Source organism: Myxocyprinus asiaticus, chromosome 39 (genome assembly GCF_019703515.2).
Source record: "Myxocyprinus asiaticus isolate MX2 ecotype Aquarium Trade chromosome 39, UBuf_Myxa_2, whole genome shotgun sequence".
Classification (NCBI taxonomy): domain Eukaryota; kingdom Metazoa; phylum Chordata; class Actinopteri; order Cypriniformes; family Catostomidae; genus Myxocyprinus; species Myxocyprinus asiaticus.
In genome coordinates this window covers 17026305-17047487 of record NC_059382.1, presented here as the reverse complement: position 1 = coordinate 17047487, position 21183 = coordinate 17026305, and the positions used below count along the sequence as shown (strand labels likewise).

The window sequence follows — 21183 nt, the reverse complement described above, 5'->3', positions numbered from 1 at the left end:
CCACTGCATACCGGGAACACCTTAGAAGACCTGCCGTTTTGGAGATGCTCTGACACAGTCGTCTAGCCAACACAATTTGGCCCTTGTCAAAGTCACTCAGATCCTTACGCTTGCCCATTTTTTCCTGCTTCCAACACATGAAGTTCAAGAACTGACTGTTCACTTGCTGCCGAATATATCCCACCCCTTGACAGGTGCCATTGTAACGAAATAAATGTTATTCACTTCACCTGTCAGTGGTTTTAATGTTGTGGCTGATCAGTTTATTTCTTTATTGATGGTCATTTTCTCATCAAACATTACAATACCAATTGATGGCAACAGCTGTTTCTAAAGACAACCATTACAAAAGCATGTCCATCCATCTGGAGCACAAAACTGTTATGCAATAAATTTAGTTGTGTGTCAAACAAACAATGGCTGAAAACCATGTGAAAATCAAGTAAAGCTTTTAAATAATCGAGGAATAGACCCCGACTGCCCTTCAACAACAATTTTTTTTTTAAATGTTGTTGTCTATATCCATTGTAAGGTTACAACGGAACTCTCTTGGAATGCGTTTAAAATGTTTTATTTCTTTCAGTCAATACAAGGTAAAGGTATATAGGAAATAAATGCAAAAATACAGAAGGTTATATACACAAAGTCTATGGAGTATTCGAAGAACTGTTATACATTTGAGAAAGGCAGGTGTCTTTATATGCCACCATTTCAAAAAGGCCCCTTGAATCACATCTGTACAGCTTACAGAAATTAGGGGAAAATATTTGATTCACAGTCAACTGAAAAAAGCACCACAACTAATCCTTTATGCCACCATTTAAAAATAATATTCTTACTGTGTATCAGATGGTGTTGAACAGATCCAGATTAAAATATAGAGAGCAAAGATGATCACTTACTGCAAAACTCTTTCAATCATCTGATCAATACATCTGTATTTTAACACATCATCTTAGGGTTCAGAAGACAACAGACAAGGTTTTCTGTCAATACAACTGCACTATCAGCACCACAGCCTCTTTGAAAGCCATTACAGAAGTAACTATCAGACAGTTTCAAAGTGACACAAGAACAGAAAACATTAGTATTTGTAGTTGAACACCAAAAGACGCACAAGAATAGATTCACTTACAAGTAGTAATTGCAAAAGTACATAAAATCCTTTATAAAAAGATGTCACTGAGAGTATTTGTTGCATTTGTCACGTATGGCCTCAGTGAATTATCTTTTCACTTAAGAGCATGATTACATCCACTTATAGTAAGCCCTTTTCCACTCTAACCCGTGATTCTAACATAGACAGAACCACCCTTTTTTTGTTGCAAGAAATTGGTTGGTGAAGTTGAGGACTGTTTCGTAAAATACAGCCTCTTTCAGAAAAACTTACAGTCTTACAGTGAGATTATGCTTGAAGATTTCTAGAATTATAGATTAAGGCTAAATGTGGTACAATGTGTTAACACTATTCCCAACATATCCTGACCAGTTTATCTTCGGTTTTGAACCCCTTTGGGCGTATTTGTGCTTTGGACGAATTCAAACCCAACAGCAAAAGACATGGGGCGATCAGAGCATGAAAATTATTTTAAGAAATGTTTCTAACTACTAACTGTCAATTCTAAAATCTAGATCTCAGCCAAGGATGGGGCAGAGCCCATACTAATGGTTTTATTTGACTAATTCTAATAGGTCTACAAACTAGGGTCTACTCTGACTACACTTTTTGCTGAAGTATCACTTAAGAAAAGAAAACAGAATATAGAACACAGAATTTTAGGCCAATTATCCTCCTATGTGTTGTGCGTGAATCACTATGTAATACATGTTATACTGATACATGTTGAGTGTGAAGAGGATGTGGATTATTCATAATCCTTGAAAGCTGTGTGGTCATCTGTATCACCTCCTCAAGTAAGGGTTGATGTGGTCTCAGCAACTGGCCTCAATAAATCAGGTGGGCGTGAAAAAAAGGTGTCCCTCATTAGGGCTGTTAATAATAAAATAAGATCAATCAGTAAAAATATGTGCTGGGTTTTACAAACAAGTTCTAAGAGAGAATAAATCCTCTTAAGATCCTGAATTGTTCAATTCAACATGAAACCGCATTCACAACCCATTTTATTTCCGAAACTGGGCACAGTTCAGAGAGAAACAGGATATTTACTGAGAAAAAAACAAGGGTAAGACTTTATCCAGTGTTATTCAATGAGATTTGATTGGTTACAGTGAGGCACTCACAATGGACGTGGGCCAGTCTTTGAAGGCAGAAATGTTATAATTTTATAAAATCACTTACAATATTTCTGCTGTTAAAATTTAATGTGTTAAAATGGTATTAATCTGTAAAGTGGTTTAAATCAATATTTTTGTGGGATTACAGGGTTTAAGGCGTTACCTCATCATGGCTACGAAGTTGTAAAATTAGCTATAACTTTACACAGAAAAGTTAGTAATAAAGGTTAGTTGTTTGCATCTTGGGTTATACTTTTGAAATGTTGAGTATTTCAACGTTTACGGATTGACCCCATTCACTTCCATTGTGTCACACTGGAACCCAAATTATTGCTTTTTTTTTTTTTTTTTAAAGAAAAGGAGGAACGAGTAAAAATAAATATTTGTGGTAATCAATATTATGCACACCATTGTGCTGTCGATTGAGCTTAATTTATATTGAACCCAGATTATTCCTTTAAGAAAGTAGGGTACATTTGGATTCATGTTGACTTTAAAGCTATATTGAATGTTGAAAATCACTAACATCATGTAACTACAAAAAAATAATTTCCCATTTTTTGTGTACCTGCCGTATCACACAAAGCCTGCACCCCCCCCAGCAGAGGGTCTCTGTCAGTCAAAAGCTGACTTCGCTTTTGAGGTGGTGGCTCAAACTCTTCTGTACCATCATTATCAGCCAGGCCATTCTGCCACAAAACAACAATAAAAATAAAAAATAAAAAATTAAAAAAAAATCACATACTGAAATATACTGACTATGAAGTTTTATATGCAAATAATGTTGAAAAAGTAAAAGCTGCATTTAGAGCTGGTCCAAAAGTGGCGGATTTCTCCTTACTACGTACCAGTAAGGTGTGGCTGAGCAGAAGCCTTTCCTCTATGGAGCTGCTCATCTCTCTTTTCTCCAATTTGGCAGCCAGAGCAGGAATGTCATCATCTTCCTCATCTTCTAGACATCTGTTGGGGAGTACCCAAAGTGGGACATTAAATATCTTCTAAATACAGTGGTGAATTTTCAGGGTCAGCAAAACCTGGCATAACATGCCTGATAAATAAATATGTTTTCAGCCTGTCATTCTCATTCACCTTTTTGCCTATGTATTTTAATTGCTTTCCACAACTAATTCATCTACAAAGGAATATGGAAACACTAAATGTTTATCCAATCAGAATTTATTCCTTGACGCTTAAAAGCAATGTGTGATGGCTGTTTCACACATCGCATGCCAAAGCAGCGTGTGAGTCTGAGCTCCATCCCCTTTAGCCTTCAGAATTTCCACTGAATCCCTCAACAGTGCAAATGAATGGGCAACTAATGTCAGATTTTCAGATTCATCAGCCAATCAGATTGATTTATTTGTTTTTGGTGGGTATGGTCTTTTAGATAAATCCCAGTCAAGGCCTTCTAGCTGGCCTTGAGTGAGGAATCACGCATTAAGTAACGTATGTAATTTGAAAGCGAAGACCGCGAGATCAAGACAGAGGCCGAGTACAGATTTGCATACTACTCGTACTATTTACCATAGGCACAAATGGCAGAAGTAGTAATAGTAGTATGGGTAATATGCCATTCCGAACTCAGCAAGAGTCGGCTGTCATCACTGCTGCTATCGCCATTGAGAAATAGATCCTTATGGATTTATAAACCTGAGACGTTCTGCATGACCATGTGAACGCTTAATTTATAAAACAGGAAAGGAGGGCTGATTTTGACTTCAATTAAATTGGCAAGTGTTTTTTACATTGTTTTAGCAAGATCAGGAGTTTTCAAAGTGTAAATTAGGATGTCTTGAGCATTCAGTGAAATTTATTGCAAGCAACATTTAAAATCACAAATATTATCAGATAGCTTTTTTTCCATGTATTATAGAACTTCTTGGTAGATTCATATGAAAAATTATGACTTTTGTAGTTTCCAACTCTTTACTTAATATTATTCACAAAACAATCATGCTGCAGTTAAGATTAGGTTACCTTGAGCATTCAGTGTCGTTTCAAGTTTTGACTTTCGTGCATGGACGAGTTTTTAAAATGTCAGCTGGTGATATTAGTTGGCTGCGACGTAATGTATGATGTCCATAAGGTGTCTTTATCATTGTGAAACTGTGTTTTCTTAATGGCATGAATCGCACTGAAGGCCTAGACTTAAAATGTACAGGCTGCCACTGTCTAAATGTCTTATGCCAGATCTTTAACTCCAGCTTGCCGGTCTTTAAAACAGTTCTCATATTTTGAGATATGTTGAAACACTGCCCCCTGCACTCTCTTGACTGTGCCTATTAAAAGAGAATACAAAAACAGTAGCTCCCAATGATCAACGAAAGCCCGTTTATCACCCTACCGTTTCCTTGAAGTGTTGGTTAGCATTTCTGGAGATGATGTAACTGTCTCAGGACATTGGGGTAGGAAGGTCAACTGGAAGTCATCATCCATGGAGATATATGGAGCCAGCATGTCCAGATCAAGCTCATCCATATTCTGGCAGAGAATGAGAGAGAATTTACATGGTGTCTCTAAAACTTAAAAAAAAAAAAAGCAACTTCTCAGAACATAGAGATCATTCTAATTCTTTTAAAAGTCTATTTTTTCTTATTTCAAAACTGCACTATATATATATATTTTATTCATGTAGTGCTTTTTCTGCATTCAGGCTTTCTCTCTGTAGGTTCCTTGGTGCACACTTTTTTTGGAACTATTTTGATTGGCGGAGAACAGAAATAAGAAGTTACTGGCCAAATTTTGTCAAAAAAAAACAAAACAAAAAGGTAGATCTATACATCTGTTTTACCAATTAATCGGTGCTGATAGTTGATTTTTTTTTTTAACTAATTGCTTACCAGCAAAAATCTATGCCAATACTTGGCAAACTTTTATTTTTTCAGCGCTGGAGGATTCTGTCCTCACTTCAATGGATATTTTGATATTTTAATATACTCATCATTTGGTGATACAGTGTGTGTACACACAAATACACACACACACACACACACACACACACACACAACATTAAAACCACCTGCCTAATATTGTGTAGGTCCCCCTCGTGCCACCAAAACAGCGCCAACCCGCATCTCAGAATAGCATTCTGAGATAATATTCTTCTCACCACAATTGTACAGAGCAGTTATCTGAGTTACCATAGACTTTGTCAGTTCGAACCAGTCTGGCCATTTTCTGTTGACCTCTCTCGTCAACAAGGCATTGCCGTCCACAGAACTGCCGCTCACTGGATGTTTTTTGTTTTTGGCACCATTTGGAGTAAATTCTAGAGACTGTTAAGTGTGAAAATCCCAGGAGATCAGCAGTTACAAAAATACTCAAACCAGCCCATCTGGCACCAACAATCATCTATGCAATAATCGAATCAGCCAATCATGTGGCAGCAGTGCATAAAATAATGCAGATATGGGTCAGGAGCTTCAGTTAATGTTCACATCAGAATAAGGAAAAAAAGTCTACGGTATCTCAGATAATCGCTCTGTTCAACTATGGTGAGAAGAATAGCATAATCATAATGCTATTCTGAGATGTGGGTTGGCGCTGTTTTGGTGGCACGTCCACAATATTAGGCAGGTGGTTTTAATGTTGTGACTGATTGGTATATATATATATATATATACACACACACACACACACACACACACACACACATACACACAAACTAAATCATTTATTTTGTGAACATATAGGATACAAAAAGCTTAATTTGGTTAATATAGTGCATTGTAACAGGGCAAAATCTCCGTCATTTCAAAAAGAGTCCCCGGTGTGTTTTGGGCATGATTATAGATAAAAGTCCCCCGTTATGCACCAAATCTTTTTTTTTTTTTTTATGGTTATTATTGGGATTTTGGTTGAACAATAAACTGCATCTGAGATTTTATTCATTTTGGACTATTGTATCCTCGGTCTGTACCCTTCATAATAAAGAAAAAAAAATTTGTTTCATTCTATAACGCCTTCTATTTGCCTCCTCCACCACCTTAATTATCGGCAAAAACCTCTATAAGTTACTCAGCGTTACCTCAGCCTGTGGCCTCATGCCTACAGTATTCATAAATGTATATATAAAAAAATTTCAGTACCTCTGTTTGGCCTTTCAACGTTACGCTCTCCGCAGGTTTGAGGGCGAAGAACTTCTCCACCCCATCCATCTCCACAGGCAGCTCTTCAGCGGGACTCTAAAGAAACAAATCTATGATGTCAGTCAAACCATTTCAAACAACCCAACAAAGATTAACAGCCTCAAACTCTTTATATTCACCGCAGCATGTGGGGAATTGGAAGGTTTGTCGAATATTGGAGAAAGGAGCTGGCGGAGTTCAGGTGTACAGAGGTCCTGAGGGCATTCTGGGATACCGTTGGGACTTGGTGGACGGCAGAATGACAAATCCACACCATCTGTGAATGACATTAAACATTTTATTTTACAGATTTATGTAAGAATCTGCAAGATTCAACAAACTGCAATTATAATACACAACACTAATTTTAGAGTAAGAACTGAAAGATTTTTGGCTAACTGCAAAACCTTTAAATAGAATGAAATAGGAATAGTAGAAAATATGCACTGAAAATGTACACTCAGATGAAATTAAAACTCTCCTCATATCAGTCTTGCTGTAAAAGCTGCTTTATTCTATATATGGTTCTGGGTGCACATTCATGAGCGCTGCCATGTTGAGATCACATGACCGTCACTGATCATTACTCGCTTCACTGATAATCCCATGCAACTGAACGGTTTCACTCCAATTCAATAAATCAAGAATACAATGGCATCAGTATCTGAAATTGTTTGCTCTTGCGTGATGCAGAATCTATGGCGCTAGGTGTCAGCACAACATACCTAAACGTTACCTAAAATTACTTTAAGAAATCGGAAATATTTATGCTTTGTAAAAATGTATGAGCCTTAATATAGTATGAATGCAAGAACCTGTCAGAGAAATTATGGTGTCTCCAGAGTGGGGTGCCAGCTGCAGTAATTCCTCCGGATTCTCCTTCATCTGGAGGAAGAGCTCAGCAGTGCTGCTCACCTCCATGTCCGAGTCCTCTTCTTCAAGCAGGCTCAGCTTGACAGCTTTAGGCAATGGTTTATCACTAGTCTGTTCTAATGAGAACACCACATCTGCCTGTTCCACCCCACTGCCAAGAAGAGACAAAGTTACCCCTTGAAAATCTACTGATTAGACCATCTTTTGATAAGCAAAAAAGAAAACAAGAAATATACATCATACTGAGCCAGTTTGCATACCTGAGGATAAAGTTGAGGCAGACCACAGCTTCAGGCTGAGAGGTCTTGCTGTTATAGAGAATGGTGGCTTGGGTCTCGGTCCAGACGAAGCCTCCATTCTTAGCCAGGAAGCGGTAGTGACTGGTGCACACCTGACCTTTGGAGAACACTGTCAAGAAGAAGGAAAGGCTTAATTTTTTGTATGAATTGTGTTACAAATCATGTTAAAATGCTTATTGTTACAAATGTGAAAGTACAGATAGATTGTGTTTGCATGTCTACTCCAGTGTGGCGATAACTATTTTTTCATTCTAAAAGAAAACATCAGATCAAAGACAACTTTGGGTTTGACATTTTCATGGGGATGGCTACAAGTGTGGTTAAAATAAGTCTTGTAGTTAGGTTTAAAGGGTTAGTTCAATCAAAAATGAAAATTTACTCATCTGTATGCCATCCCAGATGTGTATGACTTTCTTTCTTCTGCAGAACACAAATTAAGATTTTTAGAAGAATATTTCACCTCTGTAGGTAGTCAATGGGTAGACAACGCAAGTCAATGGTGCCAAAAATTTGAAGTGCCAAAAATCACATAAGGGCAACATAAAAGTACTCCAGACGACTCTGGTGGTTAAATCCATATCTTCTGAAGCGATATGATGGGTGTGGATGAGAAACAGACCTTTTTCCTTCACTTTCACGTTCTCCTTCTGTTTTCGGCAATTCACATTATTTTTGCATATCGCCCCCTACTGGGCAGGGAGGAGAACTTATGACCAAAAATGACTTAAATATTGATCTGTTTCTCACCCACACCTATCATATCGCTTCTAAAGACATTGATTTAATCACCGGAGTCATATGGATTAATTTTATGCTCCCTTTGTGGATTTTGGGGCTTCAAAAATGGACATACAGAGCTGAGATATTTTTCCTAAAAATCTTCATTTGTGTTCTGCAATAGAAAGAAAGTCAAACACATCTGGTATGGCATGAGGGTGAGTAAATGAGAGAATTTTCATTTTTGGGTGAACTATCCCTTTAAGACTACATTAATTGTCATTTAGTCTAATGCTATATACAGAAAGAATGAACACTTACAGATGTGCAAACTCCTGGTCACATGATCAAAATCAAGAGCATGGTAAAACTCATAGGCTGACCGGCCAATCAGATCATCTGGTTCGTATCCAACAAGCTCAGTGACACTGTGGACACAGAAAGCCGCCAATCAACACTTATTAGTTCATTTACATTTGCATCTACTTAAAGTGTTTTTATGAAGATCTTGACTGATGGAAGTGTGAATGTTGTAATGCGTCCAACCCCACTCTTGAGATACTTAAATATCTTATGCTCTAATTTCAAGCAACGAGTAAAACTCCGGTAACACGAGTCGCATGTTTTCTCACACCCTGAATGAAATCTGTCTTCAACTGTCATACGTGCACATGCAGACACTTGCACACTCTAAACTTAGGGAGGGGGACTTCATAAACGACCAGTGAGAGTAAAATCTCAGAAGACACAAGTTTTTCAGGCTCATGCAGCCCTGGAGAGTTTTTGTAGTAACTCTGAGTGATGTTTTAACCCTGTATTTGTTTAGGTAGGTTAAATGGTGAGTAAGAGGGTGAGTTTCGACATCTTACAGCTCTGCTTCACAGAGGTGAACTGAGTGTACTCATGTGCAAAGTAACTGAGTTGACCGGCTTGGGTTATCTGACATTGTGCTCTCTTGAGATATAATTTAAAGGGCAATGTATGTAATTGCTTCAATTTAAAAATACTTTATCCTATTGAAACATTGCTCTGTTTGTTTGGGCATCCCAACCAGCCTGACAGCAACAATGGTGTAAGTTTGGGGCAAGACTATCTGTTTGCCTGACCAATGGAAGGCAAGGAGGCGTGTTCAGGAAATTTGTTTGAAAACAGTAATTTTGCAATTCTGTTTGGTGAAGTTAGTGGGGCAGAAATTAAATTACACACTACATCTTTAACTTGTTCAGCCTTTCAATGAGTAGGAGCAAAGTGTGTTCATCTAAGGGAATATGTGTGGTCTTACCGTCCGTCACACTGTGTGAAAGTCAGGTCCATGTTATGGCGTGTGAGGAATGTGCTGCTATCTAGTGGGAACTCAACACTGGAGGGGTGGGGAATGGGCTCGCACAGCAATGTCAGGAAGCTGCCACCAGGGGTCGAACTTTCATCCTCACTGCTAAGAGTCTGTATATGCCCTGTGCAATGAAGGACCTGGGTAAAAGAAAATGGAAAGAATTTACAGAAAAAAAAAAATTAACCAGCGTTGATCCTCAGTTAAAATTCAGAGCTACACTATCTCTGCAGTTTGGATAAATCCAACAAAAAAACAAAACAACAAAGAACTTAGTTGCTGAGTTCAGCAACCTGAATAATCTAATCAAGTTTTGTACTGAATGTTCGGTCTTTCTCAACGTAATACAAATGACTAAGATGCAAGCATGCTCTTGCACAACATAACGTGCAAACAAATCTGAAAAGCGGTCAAGCTGGACCGGTGCCTTATGTCTTCTTGGCACTGAAAACAGTTGGATGTTTGCCTTGTGTGTATTTGTGTCCTGATTAATGTACTCATGGGACTTGGACCGCATAACTAAACACCAGGCAGATGTGAAGTGGTAATGCTGATACAGTCCTGCATACTCCTCAGAGCCATCTACACCCTCTGAAAATGAGTTAACAGGTGTTGTGTGTAAAAATAGCAAAGGAAGTCCTACACCAGCATTGATTAAACCTTGTCACGGAATTAAATGTTTTGTAAAAATAAAACTATTTTAGCCTGAGGCGTAGCCTAGCAGGTAGTGCATGTGCTCCAACATATTGCACGAATATTGCTTGTGCCATTCCATGATTCTACACCCCTTCCTATCATTTGCCGTCTCCTCTGACTGTCCTATTAAAAGGCAAACAGCCCATGAATATAATGTTTATGTAGTTGTTGTGTACCTTCCAGGTGGCAGACTTGATATTAACTGTCCTTCCTGTGTGCATGAGAGTGCTCTTCATACGAAGGAAGAAATTGTGTTCTGTCAACTTTACCATCTTTTTCTTTGACAGTCCTAAGGAAGAAAAAGCAATTGTTCTCTTAAAGGAATAGTTCACCTAAAAATGAAAGTTCTCTCATCATTTACTCACCCTCATGCTATACCAGATGGGTATGACTTTCTTTCTTCAGCAGAACACAAACGAAGGGTTTTAGAAGAATATCTTAGCTCTGTTGGTCCTCACAATGCAAATGAAAGGGTGCCCAGAACTTTGAAGCCCCAAAAAGCATATAAAGGCAGCGTAAAAGAATTCCATACGACTTCAGTGGTTAAATCCATGTCTTCAGAAGTGATATAAAAGCTGTGGGTGAGAAACAGATCCCCTGCTACTATAAAGTTCACTTACACTTTCACAACTCCACATTCTTCATCTTTTTGTTTTTTGGCGATTCGCATTCTTTGTGCACATCGCCATTTACTGGCCGGGGCTGGTCAAAGGTGGAGATTTATAGTAAAAAGGAACTGATCAGTTTCTCACCACACCTATTATATTGCTTCTGAAGACATGGATTAAACCACTGGAGTCTTCTGGATTACTTTTATGCTGCCTTTGTGTGCTTTCTGGAGCTTCAAAGATCTGGCCACCATACACTTGCATTGTATGGATCTACAGAGCAGAAATATTCTTCTAAAAATCTTAATTTGTGTTCTGCAGAAGAAATAAAATCACACACATCTGAAATGGCATGAGGGTGAGTAAATGAGGTCATTTTCATTTTTGGGTGAACTATTTCTAACTATTTAACAAAGTCTCAAACTTATTCAGCAACACATCAAACATCATATGGAGCTCAATAAGTATTTATATTATTTTACAGGTCAATAACAGAATCCTGGGATTCTGAACCAATAAAAGTCTTGTGCTAGTAATTGTTTTTACCTGGTCTGGTGGTGAGGATGTCTCGCAATTCTTCTTGATCACAGGGATGAACAAACTCATACACACTCTGTCCGAGTAGCTCCAGCTGTAAAAAATATCACCAAAAATTAGGTATTAAAAAAAACAAAGTACCTTCAAAACTATATTACTGATTACACACACACACACACAAAATTCTTGGGTCAAACATTTGAAGGACTCCGAGGAATGGGTCACCTGAACATGCTTACTAGAATAGATATAATAGCTTTTCAAAGAACTTAAATGTAGGTCAGTGTATAGGATTTTATTATGCCCCTGTCCATTAAATCACCCATCATCATTATTTAGATGCTTTTACTAAAACATCAAATAATTATGATGCTTTAAAAACTCAACACACAAATGAGTTTTAGAGAACAAGAAAATACAACAATGTTAAATGTCATTTAATGAATTCTAGCACAGAAAGATCAAACAACCAGTCTGTCTCTACTAACCTTACGTTACTCAATGTTAACCTGCCAAAATACATGGTCATACCCTTTTGTCTGATTACAGAACACCACACAGTAGACAGCCATGTGCTCCCTCAGGAACTGATCTATTTTAAGAGGGTCTGGTGACTCACGTAACATGAACATTGTGCCCCATACCATAGAGGAGACATCCACAGGGACCCTAATCTAAGACCACATTTTGCTGTAGAATCAATTGGATACTGTGATCACTGACCAGCAGCAAGTTTCAAGTTCACCACTGAATGAAATTCACATTGAGGATTTTTATATAGTACTTCAAAATGTAGGGGCAGCACTCACCTGTGTTATGCCAATATATTTGCCGACGCTCTCTGAAAGGAAGACCATGTCCCCTTCCTCTGTCATCACCATGACAAAACCAGCCAATGCCTGCTGATAAAACCCATCAGTGGGATCTTCGGTCTCCTCATGAGATTGTGTTTTGGTTGAACCTGCTGGATGTGACATAAATCCAATATTAGCTTTAACCAAAGGAGAAGGATTTAAACAGGTTCTTCTATTCTATATATCAGTGGTTCTCAACAGATATTACAATAGACATCAAGTGGCGTACCAACACAGTAACAAAACTGTTAACAGAGATGTTCAGCCTCGATGTCAATCTGTAGGCGAACCCAGTAGGCTAATTCACCATTTTCATATGGGTTTTTATAATGGCAGTTTTTAATTTATGAGTAAAACAAGGTATGTGGTAAATGTTCCTTGAAGATACTTGGACGTTTTGTTCAACAAAATAAATTACATGCAGTTATACCTCAAAAGTGAATTTTGAAGCCGCTGTGTGTTTTAAAAAAAAAGTTTGTTGCTTTAATGCTGCTTAAAAATTCACATTTGAGGTATGACTGTGTGCAACTTATGCTGTAGAACAAAATGTCAAAGTACCTTCAAGTAATGTTTACTGCAGACCTCTAAGGATAAATTGTATCCTTATTTTACTCATAAGTCAAAAACTGCCATTAAAACAACCCCATAGGAAATTCCAGAGGGAACTCATGGCTCAAAAAGGCTAATTCTCTTCTGGGTTTTTAAGAGTACATCATGAACAGCTCTACTGTACAAAAGTAAACAAAAATGTCCTTAAAAACAAAATGTAACAATTCATGTAATACTAACTAAAAAAGTAAACCTGTATTTAAAGGGATAGTTCACACAAAAAAGAAAATTCTCTCATCATTTACTCACCCTCATGCCATCCCAGATGTGATATTCTTTCTTCAGCAGAACACAAAGATTTTTAGAAAAATAACTCAGCTCAGTAGGTCCATACAATGCAAGTGAATGGTGATCAGACCTCTGTAGCTCCAAAAATAACAAAGGAAACATAAATGTAATCCATACGACTCCAGTGTTTAAATCCATATCTTCAGACACGATATGATAGGTGGGGGTGAGAAACAAAACAATATTTAACTCTAAATCTCCACTTTCACTTTTACATCAGAAAGTCACAAGTGGTGCCTGTTTAGTTTCACTTTCATATCTGAAAGTGAAAGTTAACGTGGAGATTTAGAGTTAAAAAAGGACTTAAATATTGTTCTGTTTTTCACCCACACCTATCATATCGGTTCTGAAGAAATGGATTTAAACACTGGAATCTTATGGATTACTTCAATGTTTTGTTTATGTTATTTTTGGAGCTACAAAGGTCTGATCACCATTCACTTGCATTGTATGGACCTACAGAGCTGATATATTCTTCGAAAAATCTTCATTTGTGTTCTGCTGAAGAAAAAGTCAAACACATTTGGGATGGCATGAGGGTGAGTAAATGATAAGAGAATTTTCATTTTTGGGTGAACCATCCTTTTAATGTAGTTTGGACCGTATTCTCTTACTCTTTTTTTTTTTTTTCATAGTTTTATGGTTTTCAAAAACCACACAACCTGTCCATGTTGGTATCTACTTCAACCAGTTTTGCAACAACTTACTGCAATTTTTTGGAATGCATGACCTTTGACATCAACATCAAAAAGGTATGGGAAGCATTTTCTCCTCGCTTTTAAAAGTTGATACACAACCATTGTGCTATTCCAACTAGGCAAGATTATCTGGTTAGCTGCATTTTAATATTTGCATTCAGCATTTCTTTCCCCTCTGCAGTCTGTGACCCCTTTAGAACTGACCTGCAACCCACTTTTGGGTCACGACCCACAAGTTGACCACCACTGCTATATAGCATATTATACAGTTTCTTGCTTGTTTTCTGAACCCACCGGATTGGATCAGGCGGTTCATGCGCAGATAGCTGAGCGTCACCCTCATGATGGCAGCTTTGTCCAAGTGGGAGGCGATACGTCGTGGGAGGGGTAGAGAGTGGGCCAGCTCGTAGAACACATCAGTCTCCTGACTCCTCCTACAGCGTGCCGCATCTCGCGAACGCACCTTCCGCTGCTCCAAACTGGGCCTAATTGCGATGAAACCAGAGAGAGAGAGAGAGAGAGAGAAAAAAAAATAGACTAGTTTAGGTCAGTGAAACAGTAGCCAACTCAGCTAGAGTATCCAAGACAAGCGACAGAGTAAAAACATCAAGTTCTCAAATTCACACTTTCAAAATAAATCTAGCAAAGGCAAAAAGAATGAAATAGTTTCCTGCACTTCTCTCTGTTTTTCCTCAAACTATGCTTGTCCGTCAGAGAAATCAAGATGACAACAGAAAAATCATCCTGTGCTCTACACCTCTTACATGTTTCTCTTTGTTGCTTCAAGTTCTCCCAGCTGTAACTCTATTGCTCTGATCTTCTGTGTATCTAGTGTTGCCAAATAATGAGAGCCAGATGAACTTCAGAAATGAAGTGGGGGAAAAGCCCTCACTCTGTGTCTTTCATTCTAGCTCCCCTCCTCCACTTGCCTGAAGCATTAAGAAGAGTTCTGGAGCCATTTATGAGGTTCAAGCATGTCCCGAAGCACTCCCCCCCCATGCTTCCTTTCTGAAACAGTTCCCACCCAACCCTCAGTCTCTGACCCCCTTTGTACATTAAACAGGACTGAACTTGGAGACCCCTGACATTCCAAAATGACTTAATAAACAACAGTTGCCATACTTTTTCTGTGAAGATTTTTTGAAAATTCTAATTTTACCTATAGATGTTAGATGGGGATAAACATTATAGCATCAACTTTTCTGTGAGATCTCAATTAGCATGCTTAACAGCATTGATTTATTGCTTTATTGTATTTCACGGTACAATAAACAGGATAGAAGTGTACACAGAATGTCTGCTCCAGCTGGATTCCAGCTTCACCGTTTAGTCAGCACGTAGTCTGTGGTCAGTCTAGTCATGCTTTGTGTACTTTGGTAAAGAAAAACATCAACTTGAATGGTGTGTAGCCAACTGAAAAACACCACTGCATTATCATAGGTACAGGGCTGTTTACATGACAATGTTTTCAACTAAAAACGGAAAACTTTTTATGCGTTTTGGCTGTTCATTTACACGACAATGGTGTTTTTGGGGCGTGAAAACGCAAACTTTTGAAAACAGGTTTCAAAGTGCACGTTTTTGAAAACGATGCCGTTATCGTCTCCGTGTAAACATACAAAAACGATGATGTCATGCGCGCGAGTACTTCAAAACAATGCGCGAGACATTCAAAACTACAACGGGGGACTACAGGACTGTGTTTGTGCTGCTCAAGATTTTGTCCAGACAAAATTGCTCGATGCTTTCGCCATCTTCATTGTTTGTATTCACCGCTCTGTGGAAGAATGCTTATGTGCGCAGGCGCGTAGTGTTTCTTTACAAAGTGACATCGCCAACTACTGGCCTGGCATGCATAATACAGCGTTTTTAGTCTTTTTCGCGGATCCGTGTGAACGGGGATCGTTTTGACAACGTTGTCGTCTGTACGCGAAACTTTTCAAAAACGCAAAGGAAAACGTTTCCGTTTTTAGTACATCGTTGTTGTGTAAACGTTGGTCAAAATTAAACAAATCAACAGTCATGTTATGCATCACCGACCTGGATCTAAATGACGATTTGTAACCACATGACTTTAGTTAGACAACAGGGCAGGACAAAACTCAGAGAAACAGACAAAAAATTAAAAATAAATATACGGCAAGTCACCAATATCAAACCTGAAGCCAATCAGTGAAAAGTCCAAATGGCAATACAAAGTCCTTGAACAGAACAGCCAATGGAAAATTGCCAAAGCAAATTTGTAGTTTCAAGTAGCCATAATAAATTGAACAAGCAGATAACATTTTGTAATTTTTTACTACACGCAAAGAAACATGATTCCTTAGTAACCAGCAATTACCTGAACTTAGAATAATAAAAACAAATATTTTGAATTGGTCTTTTTGCTTGGTGACATGCGTAACCTAATTATTATGATGATGAAACCACAATTTCAAATTAAACAATATCAAGATGCCACAACACATGTTTCAGGTCAGAAAAAAAGTTAAATGTTCAAGACAAGATGAAGCAAGCCCTAATATCCAATTTCAAGCCCCGGGCGGCCACGTCGAGTTACATTATAATCTGCTCTCAGCTAGTGGTTGCTGTGGAAGAAACTCGTATAGAATGACCATTACAAAATACCTTCCACAATCCTTTCTAAAAATAAAACACAAAAAGAGCTAGCATTTTCGAACACTTTCGGTTCTCGTTCTGTGGTTCATTGAGTTATGTATGATGAAAACAACGAACAGTAAAAGGGGGATATTCATAATATCTTGCCGTTTTTCATAACTTTATAGCTTCTTTAAACCGATTTTGTGTTTTCTGAGGCATAACATTAGAAGGACAGACTGGTTGTTCTTGTACTTCACATTATAGGCCTAATCCAATTTGAAACGGTAAGGAGATCAAGGGATGAATCAAATCCAAGGGGGTGACTCAAATGTCCCTAATCAAATGGAGGTAACGCTAGGCTAAATGTAAGTAATCTTATGTGTTATTAGTAACAACATCTTACATCAACATTTTAATGGCTTGAAGTCAGCCATCAATGGGTTGCCGAGTTTAAATAAAAGGCGCATTACAAAATGCCTTAAACTAAAGGAATGTTTCAGGTCAAGCTCAACCGACAGCATTTGTGGCATACTGTTGTTTACCACAAAATTAATTTAGACTCACCGCTTGTTTATAAAGAAAGTGCAAAAAACTAAACAAAACAGCAAGCCACTTATAATGGAAGTGAATGGGGCCAGTCTATAAATGTTAAAATACACACTGTTTTAAAAGTATAGCCATTGGACGGAAACATTTTACATGATCTTATTGTGATAAAATGTGGGGTATACTGGTGTTAGAGCACTTTACATATTACAGGGTTTACCGGCGAGAACTCATCATGACAACAAAGTTGTAATTTTGAATATAACTTTACACAGATAACCAAGAGTAAGTGATTTTATCACACTAAAATCATGTTATCATGTATAATGTCCATGTCTTGTGTCTATTCTTTTAAAACAGCGTATATTTTAAAGCTTATGGACTGGCCCCATTCACTTCCATTGTAAGTGTTTTACTTTAACAGCTATTATTTTTTTCTTTAAAAAAAAATATTTTCCAGATTTATTTCAAGCACAATTTTCAAATGTCTATTTTTTTTATTACACACACACACATATATATATATACATATATATATATATATATACATATACATACATATATACACATACACATACACACACACACACACACACACACACACACACACACACACACATATATATATATATATATATATATATATATATATATATATACACACACACATTTGTGGCTTAAATATCCTTTAAAATATTCATGTAAACCTTAAATATAAATCTAAGTATTACAACTGAATGTAAATAAACCATAAATATAAACATAGTAAATCTTCAAAAAGAGCACCCACAGTCTCATGCTGAAGTTCCACTGCTGTAAATGTAAACAATTGTAGGAACACTGTGTCCTTGAGCTTCGTCACGGCTGTCCCGCCCAACTTTGGTGTTGTTTGCACGGCTGTGGATTAACCAAGAGTATTATTATGTATTCTGGTAAAATGTCAACACTTCAGTTTAGGGCGGTCTGGAAGCATAACCCTCCCAGCCCGTTCAAATGAACTCATCTGAACCTCCCAGTTTAACGGTGTCATGACAGGCTTTGACTGCTGTAGGTGGAATGTTATCGTCAAATATTGTACTAACGTGAAGCCTGCAGAACTTTAGAATATGGAGTGGACTTGTTAAAAGAACTAGCACGCACGTAGAACATTATGCATCACTGTTCTACATTTGTTTACAAAGTACAAGCAAAGAAATAGGCAGGAAACCTAACCTTTTCTTTAGAAGTGCATGAGTCCCGATCCATGTTGAATTCAAATGAATGCAAACCTTACATAAAAATTGTATTTTTGACCATAAATAACACAGAGTCGACCGAGTTGAAAGCATTTGCTCATTTGAGAAAAGGTCTTGGGAGTTCGCATTGTTCACATATCTTGTGTGCGACCGAAAGCTTAACTTCTCTAATGCTGTTGATCAACTGAAGGGACACGGTGTTCTCTCCACTCCGAACTCGTTTTAGATACACAAAATATTTCCATTATTGTCAATCGTCGAAACCGCAGTTTAGGTTAGTGTGTCAAACGAATGCTATGAGATGTTTGCTTTCTATAGGGCTGATTATTTGACACGTGAGTATATGCAGCTCCTGGACCCGCTCCAGCTGCTGTTCTCATACTGTTTCCCGACTGTGTGAATGAGGTTCAGCAAAGTCCGTCTGCACGGTGACGGGAGGGGGAGACTGTGGGAAATGTGCCAATAGTAAGGTTGAACACAAGACAGTAGTTTTTGCTATATCAAGACAGCAGAGAACAAAATGTACTCTGGCCTAAGAACCATGCTTATAAAAACAGCTTAAACCAGCCTAAACTGGCTTGCTGGTCTTAGCTCGTCTCAATGCCTGGTCAAGCTGATCTGTTGGTTGGTTTTTAGAAGGGTTTTGAGAGCTTCTCAGCTGGTGAAGCCAGATGATCAGACCAGAGGCCAGACTGGGAGACCAGCTTAAACCAGCCAAGACCAGCATACACTGGTTTTAGTTTTAGTTTTTTTGTTTTTTCAGCAGGAAATAATCTGGTTGTTATTTTGGCATATATAAGAGGCAGGATGGAAGATAGATGGATATTTGATGTTTTTTAGTTATTCAAGTAATAGTTCACTAATATCATAGCAATATTTATCCTTAAGCCTGTGTACTGTGTATTTGCATTATCGACCTATTTTATGCATTTTCTATAAGCTAGTTTGCCACCTGACTAGTGAAAGCTTGAAATGTAAACAGTTTTTAAACAGCGAATGACTGTATCGTACGCTCTTTAGCTCTTCCTTTCATTGATCAGCACACTTAAATGTGTGTTGACCAGATTTCTCAAATAAACAACCATAATAAACAAACAGCTCATTGCATGGCTTGTGCATGGCTTAATCTCCAAGAACAAAGGTGCAGTGCCATTACAGGACATTATCATCGTCCTGACTTATGCAAACAAAACCAAGTTCATCCCCTTCACTTCAAGCAGTTTACTGACCATGTGGTCTAAAACAGTGGTCTGGTTTTTTTTTTTTTTTTTACTTTAAAACTTTAATGAAGCTCAGGTACAACAAAATAAATATTTTAATCGTTCATAGTAGCTCTAGTGGAGAGACAGATTTTTAGCTGACAGTGAGACTTGGCCTTTTGTCTTTTAACATTGCCTAAATATTCAAAATAAATGGATTGGGTTCTCTCCAAATCACGAACAAAATCCTATCAAGACCTCATATAAAAACAAACACGAAAAGAAAACACAATCTATTATTATGAGTCAAATTCGATGGCAATATTGATCACCAACAGCACTTTGAGGCCATATGTCGAGCGACGTCTGAGGATCCTCTTCCCACTTTATCGCTTTACTCGCTGATCATCTTTGCTTTTATAGTTCATTCCACACATTGTGCCTCTTCAAAATGCTCCAGAAAGATAAACTGCCTTACCTTTTACCCGAAGAGTTCACCATCTCCCCAATGAAACCACTGAAGACCGATTATAGTATGTTGAATCTTTGAATTGCCTGCAGACGCAACTCTCGTCTGCTGGTTGTTTATCTCAGTTTAAAAGGGGGTTCGACCGTAATCTTTGTGTGAACACGTGATGTCAAAATAAGAGTCACTGCGGGCATTATCAATCATTATTAACAGTGTGAGTTTTATTTATTTATTTGACCGTATTTTCATTATAAATGTATTTTTAAAATATGTGGAAAAATAATAGGGTGAATAAAGGTAAAGTGGGGGCACTTGATCATGTCTATAATAATAATGTGTGGATATTCTTCCGTTACTAAAATAAGCATTCATTTCTTATCGTTAACTTATATTTTTTTTAAGTGCATGTTCAACGTTGAATTTGTACATCTTTTTTCATTACGGTGACATACATAATAGAAAGAGAGATAATATTCAACGACAAGGGGTTATTTTTTTTTTTCTCCCCAATTTGGAATGCCCAATTCTCAATGCGCTCTAAGTCCTCGTGGTGGCGTAGTAACTCACCTCAAGCCGAGTGGCGGAGGACGAATCTCAGTTGCTGCGGGGCCGTTTACACGAACGTTTTCAACTAAAAACGGAAAACTTTTTATGCGTTTTGGCTGTTCGTTTACACGACAACGGCGTTTTGGGGCCTGAAAACGCAAACTTTTGAAAACGGGTTTCAACGTGCAAGTTTTTGAAAACGATGCCGTTATCGTCTTCGTGTTAACGTACAAAAACGATGACGTCATGCGCACGCGTATTACGTGTTCAGTCTATAGACGCTCGCGAGTACTTCAAAACAACGCGCGAGACATTCAAAACTACAATGGCGGACTACAGGACTGTGTTTATGCTGCTCAAGATTTTGAGTTTATAGACGCTTCTCCAGCAAAGTCATTGTAGTAATAAAGCCGTCCGTCATCCGTCCAGACAAAATTGTTCGATGCTTTCGCCATCATCTTCATTGTTTGTATTCACCGCTCTGTGGAAGAATGCTTATGTGCGCAGGCGCGTAGTGTTTCTTTACAAAGTGACATCGCCAACTACTGGCCTGGCATGCATAATACAGCGTTTTTAGTCGTTTTCGCGGATCAGTGTGAACAGGGATCGTTTTGACAACGTTGTTGTCTGTACGTGAAACTTTTCAAAAACGCAAAGGAAAAACTTTTTTTTAGTACATTGTTGTTGTGTAAATGTACCTGTCAATCTGCACATCT

General features: G+C 38.0%; 1 protein-coding gene across 7 annotated transcripts; it reads right to left on the bottom strand.

The window, feature by feature from the left end:
* Positions 1-555: 555 nt before the first annotated feature.
* LOC127430261 (hypoxia-inducible factor 1-alpha) lies at positions 556-20058 on the bottom strand. 7 transcript variants are annotated; one of them, XM_051679950.1, is made up of 16 exons: positions 19931-20049; positions 17809-17915; positions 14166-14356; positions 12232-12386; positions 11432-11516; positions 10454-10566; positions 9534-9721; positions 8573-8679; positions 7496-7643; positions 7178-7386; positions 6503-6639; positions 6324-6419; positions 4580-4716; positions 3084-3195; positions 2804-2924; positions 556-1990 (listed from the first exon to the last, which is right to left on the bottom strand). In XM_051679950.1, the coding sequence occupies exons 2-16, from the start codon at positions 17814-17816 to the stop codon at positions 1911-1913; spliced, it is 1887 nt and encodes a 628-aa protein (XP_051535910.1). In that variant the 5' UTR covers positions 17817-17915; positions 19931-20049; the 3' UTR covers positions 556-1910. The 7 variants fall into 7 exon arrangements, with proteins under 7 accessions (XP_051535910.1, XP_051535911.1, XP_051535908.1 ...); XM_051679951.1 differs by lacking the exon at positions 19931-20049 and adding an exon at positions 18231-18372; XM_051679948.1 differs by lacking the exon at positions 17809-17915 and having other exon boundaries at positions 19931-20058.
* Positions 20059-21183: the final 1125 nt, after the last annotated feature.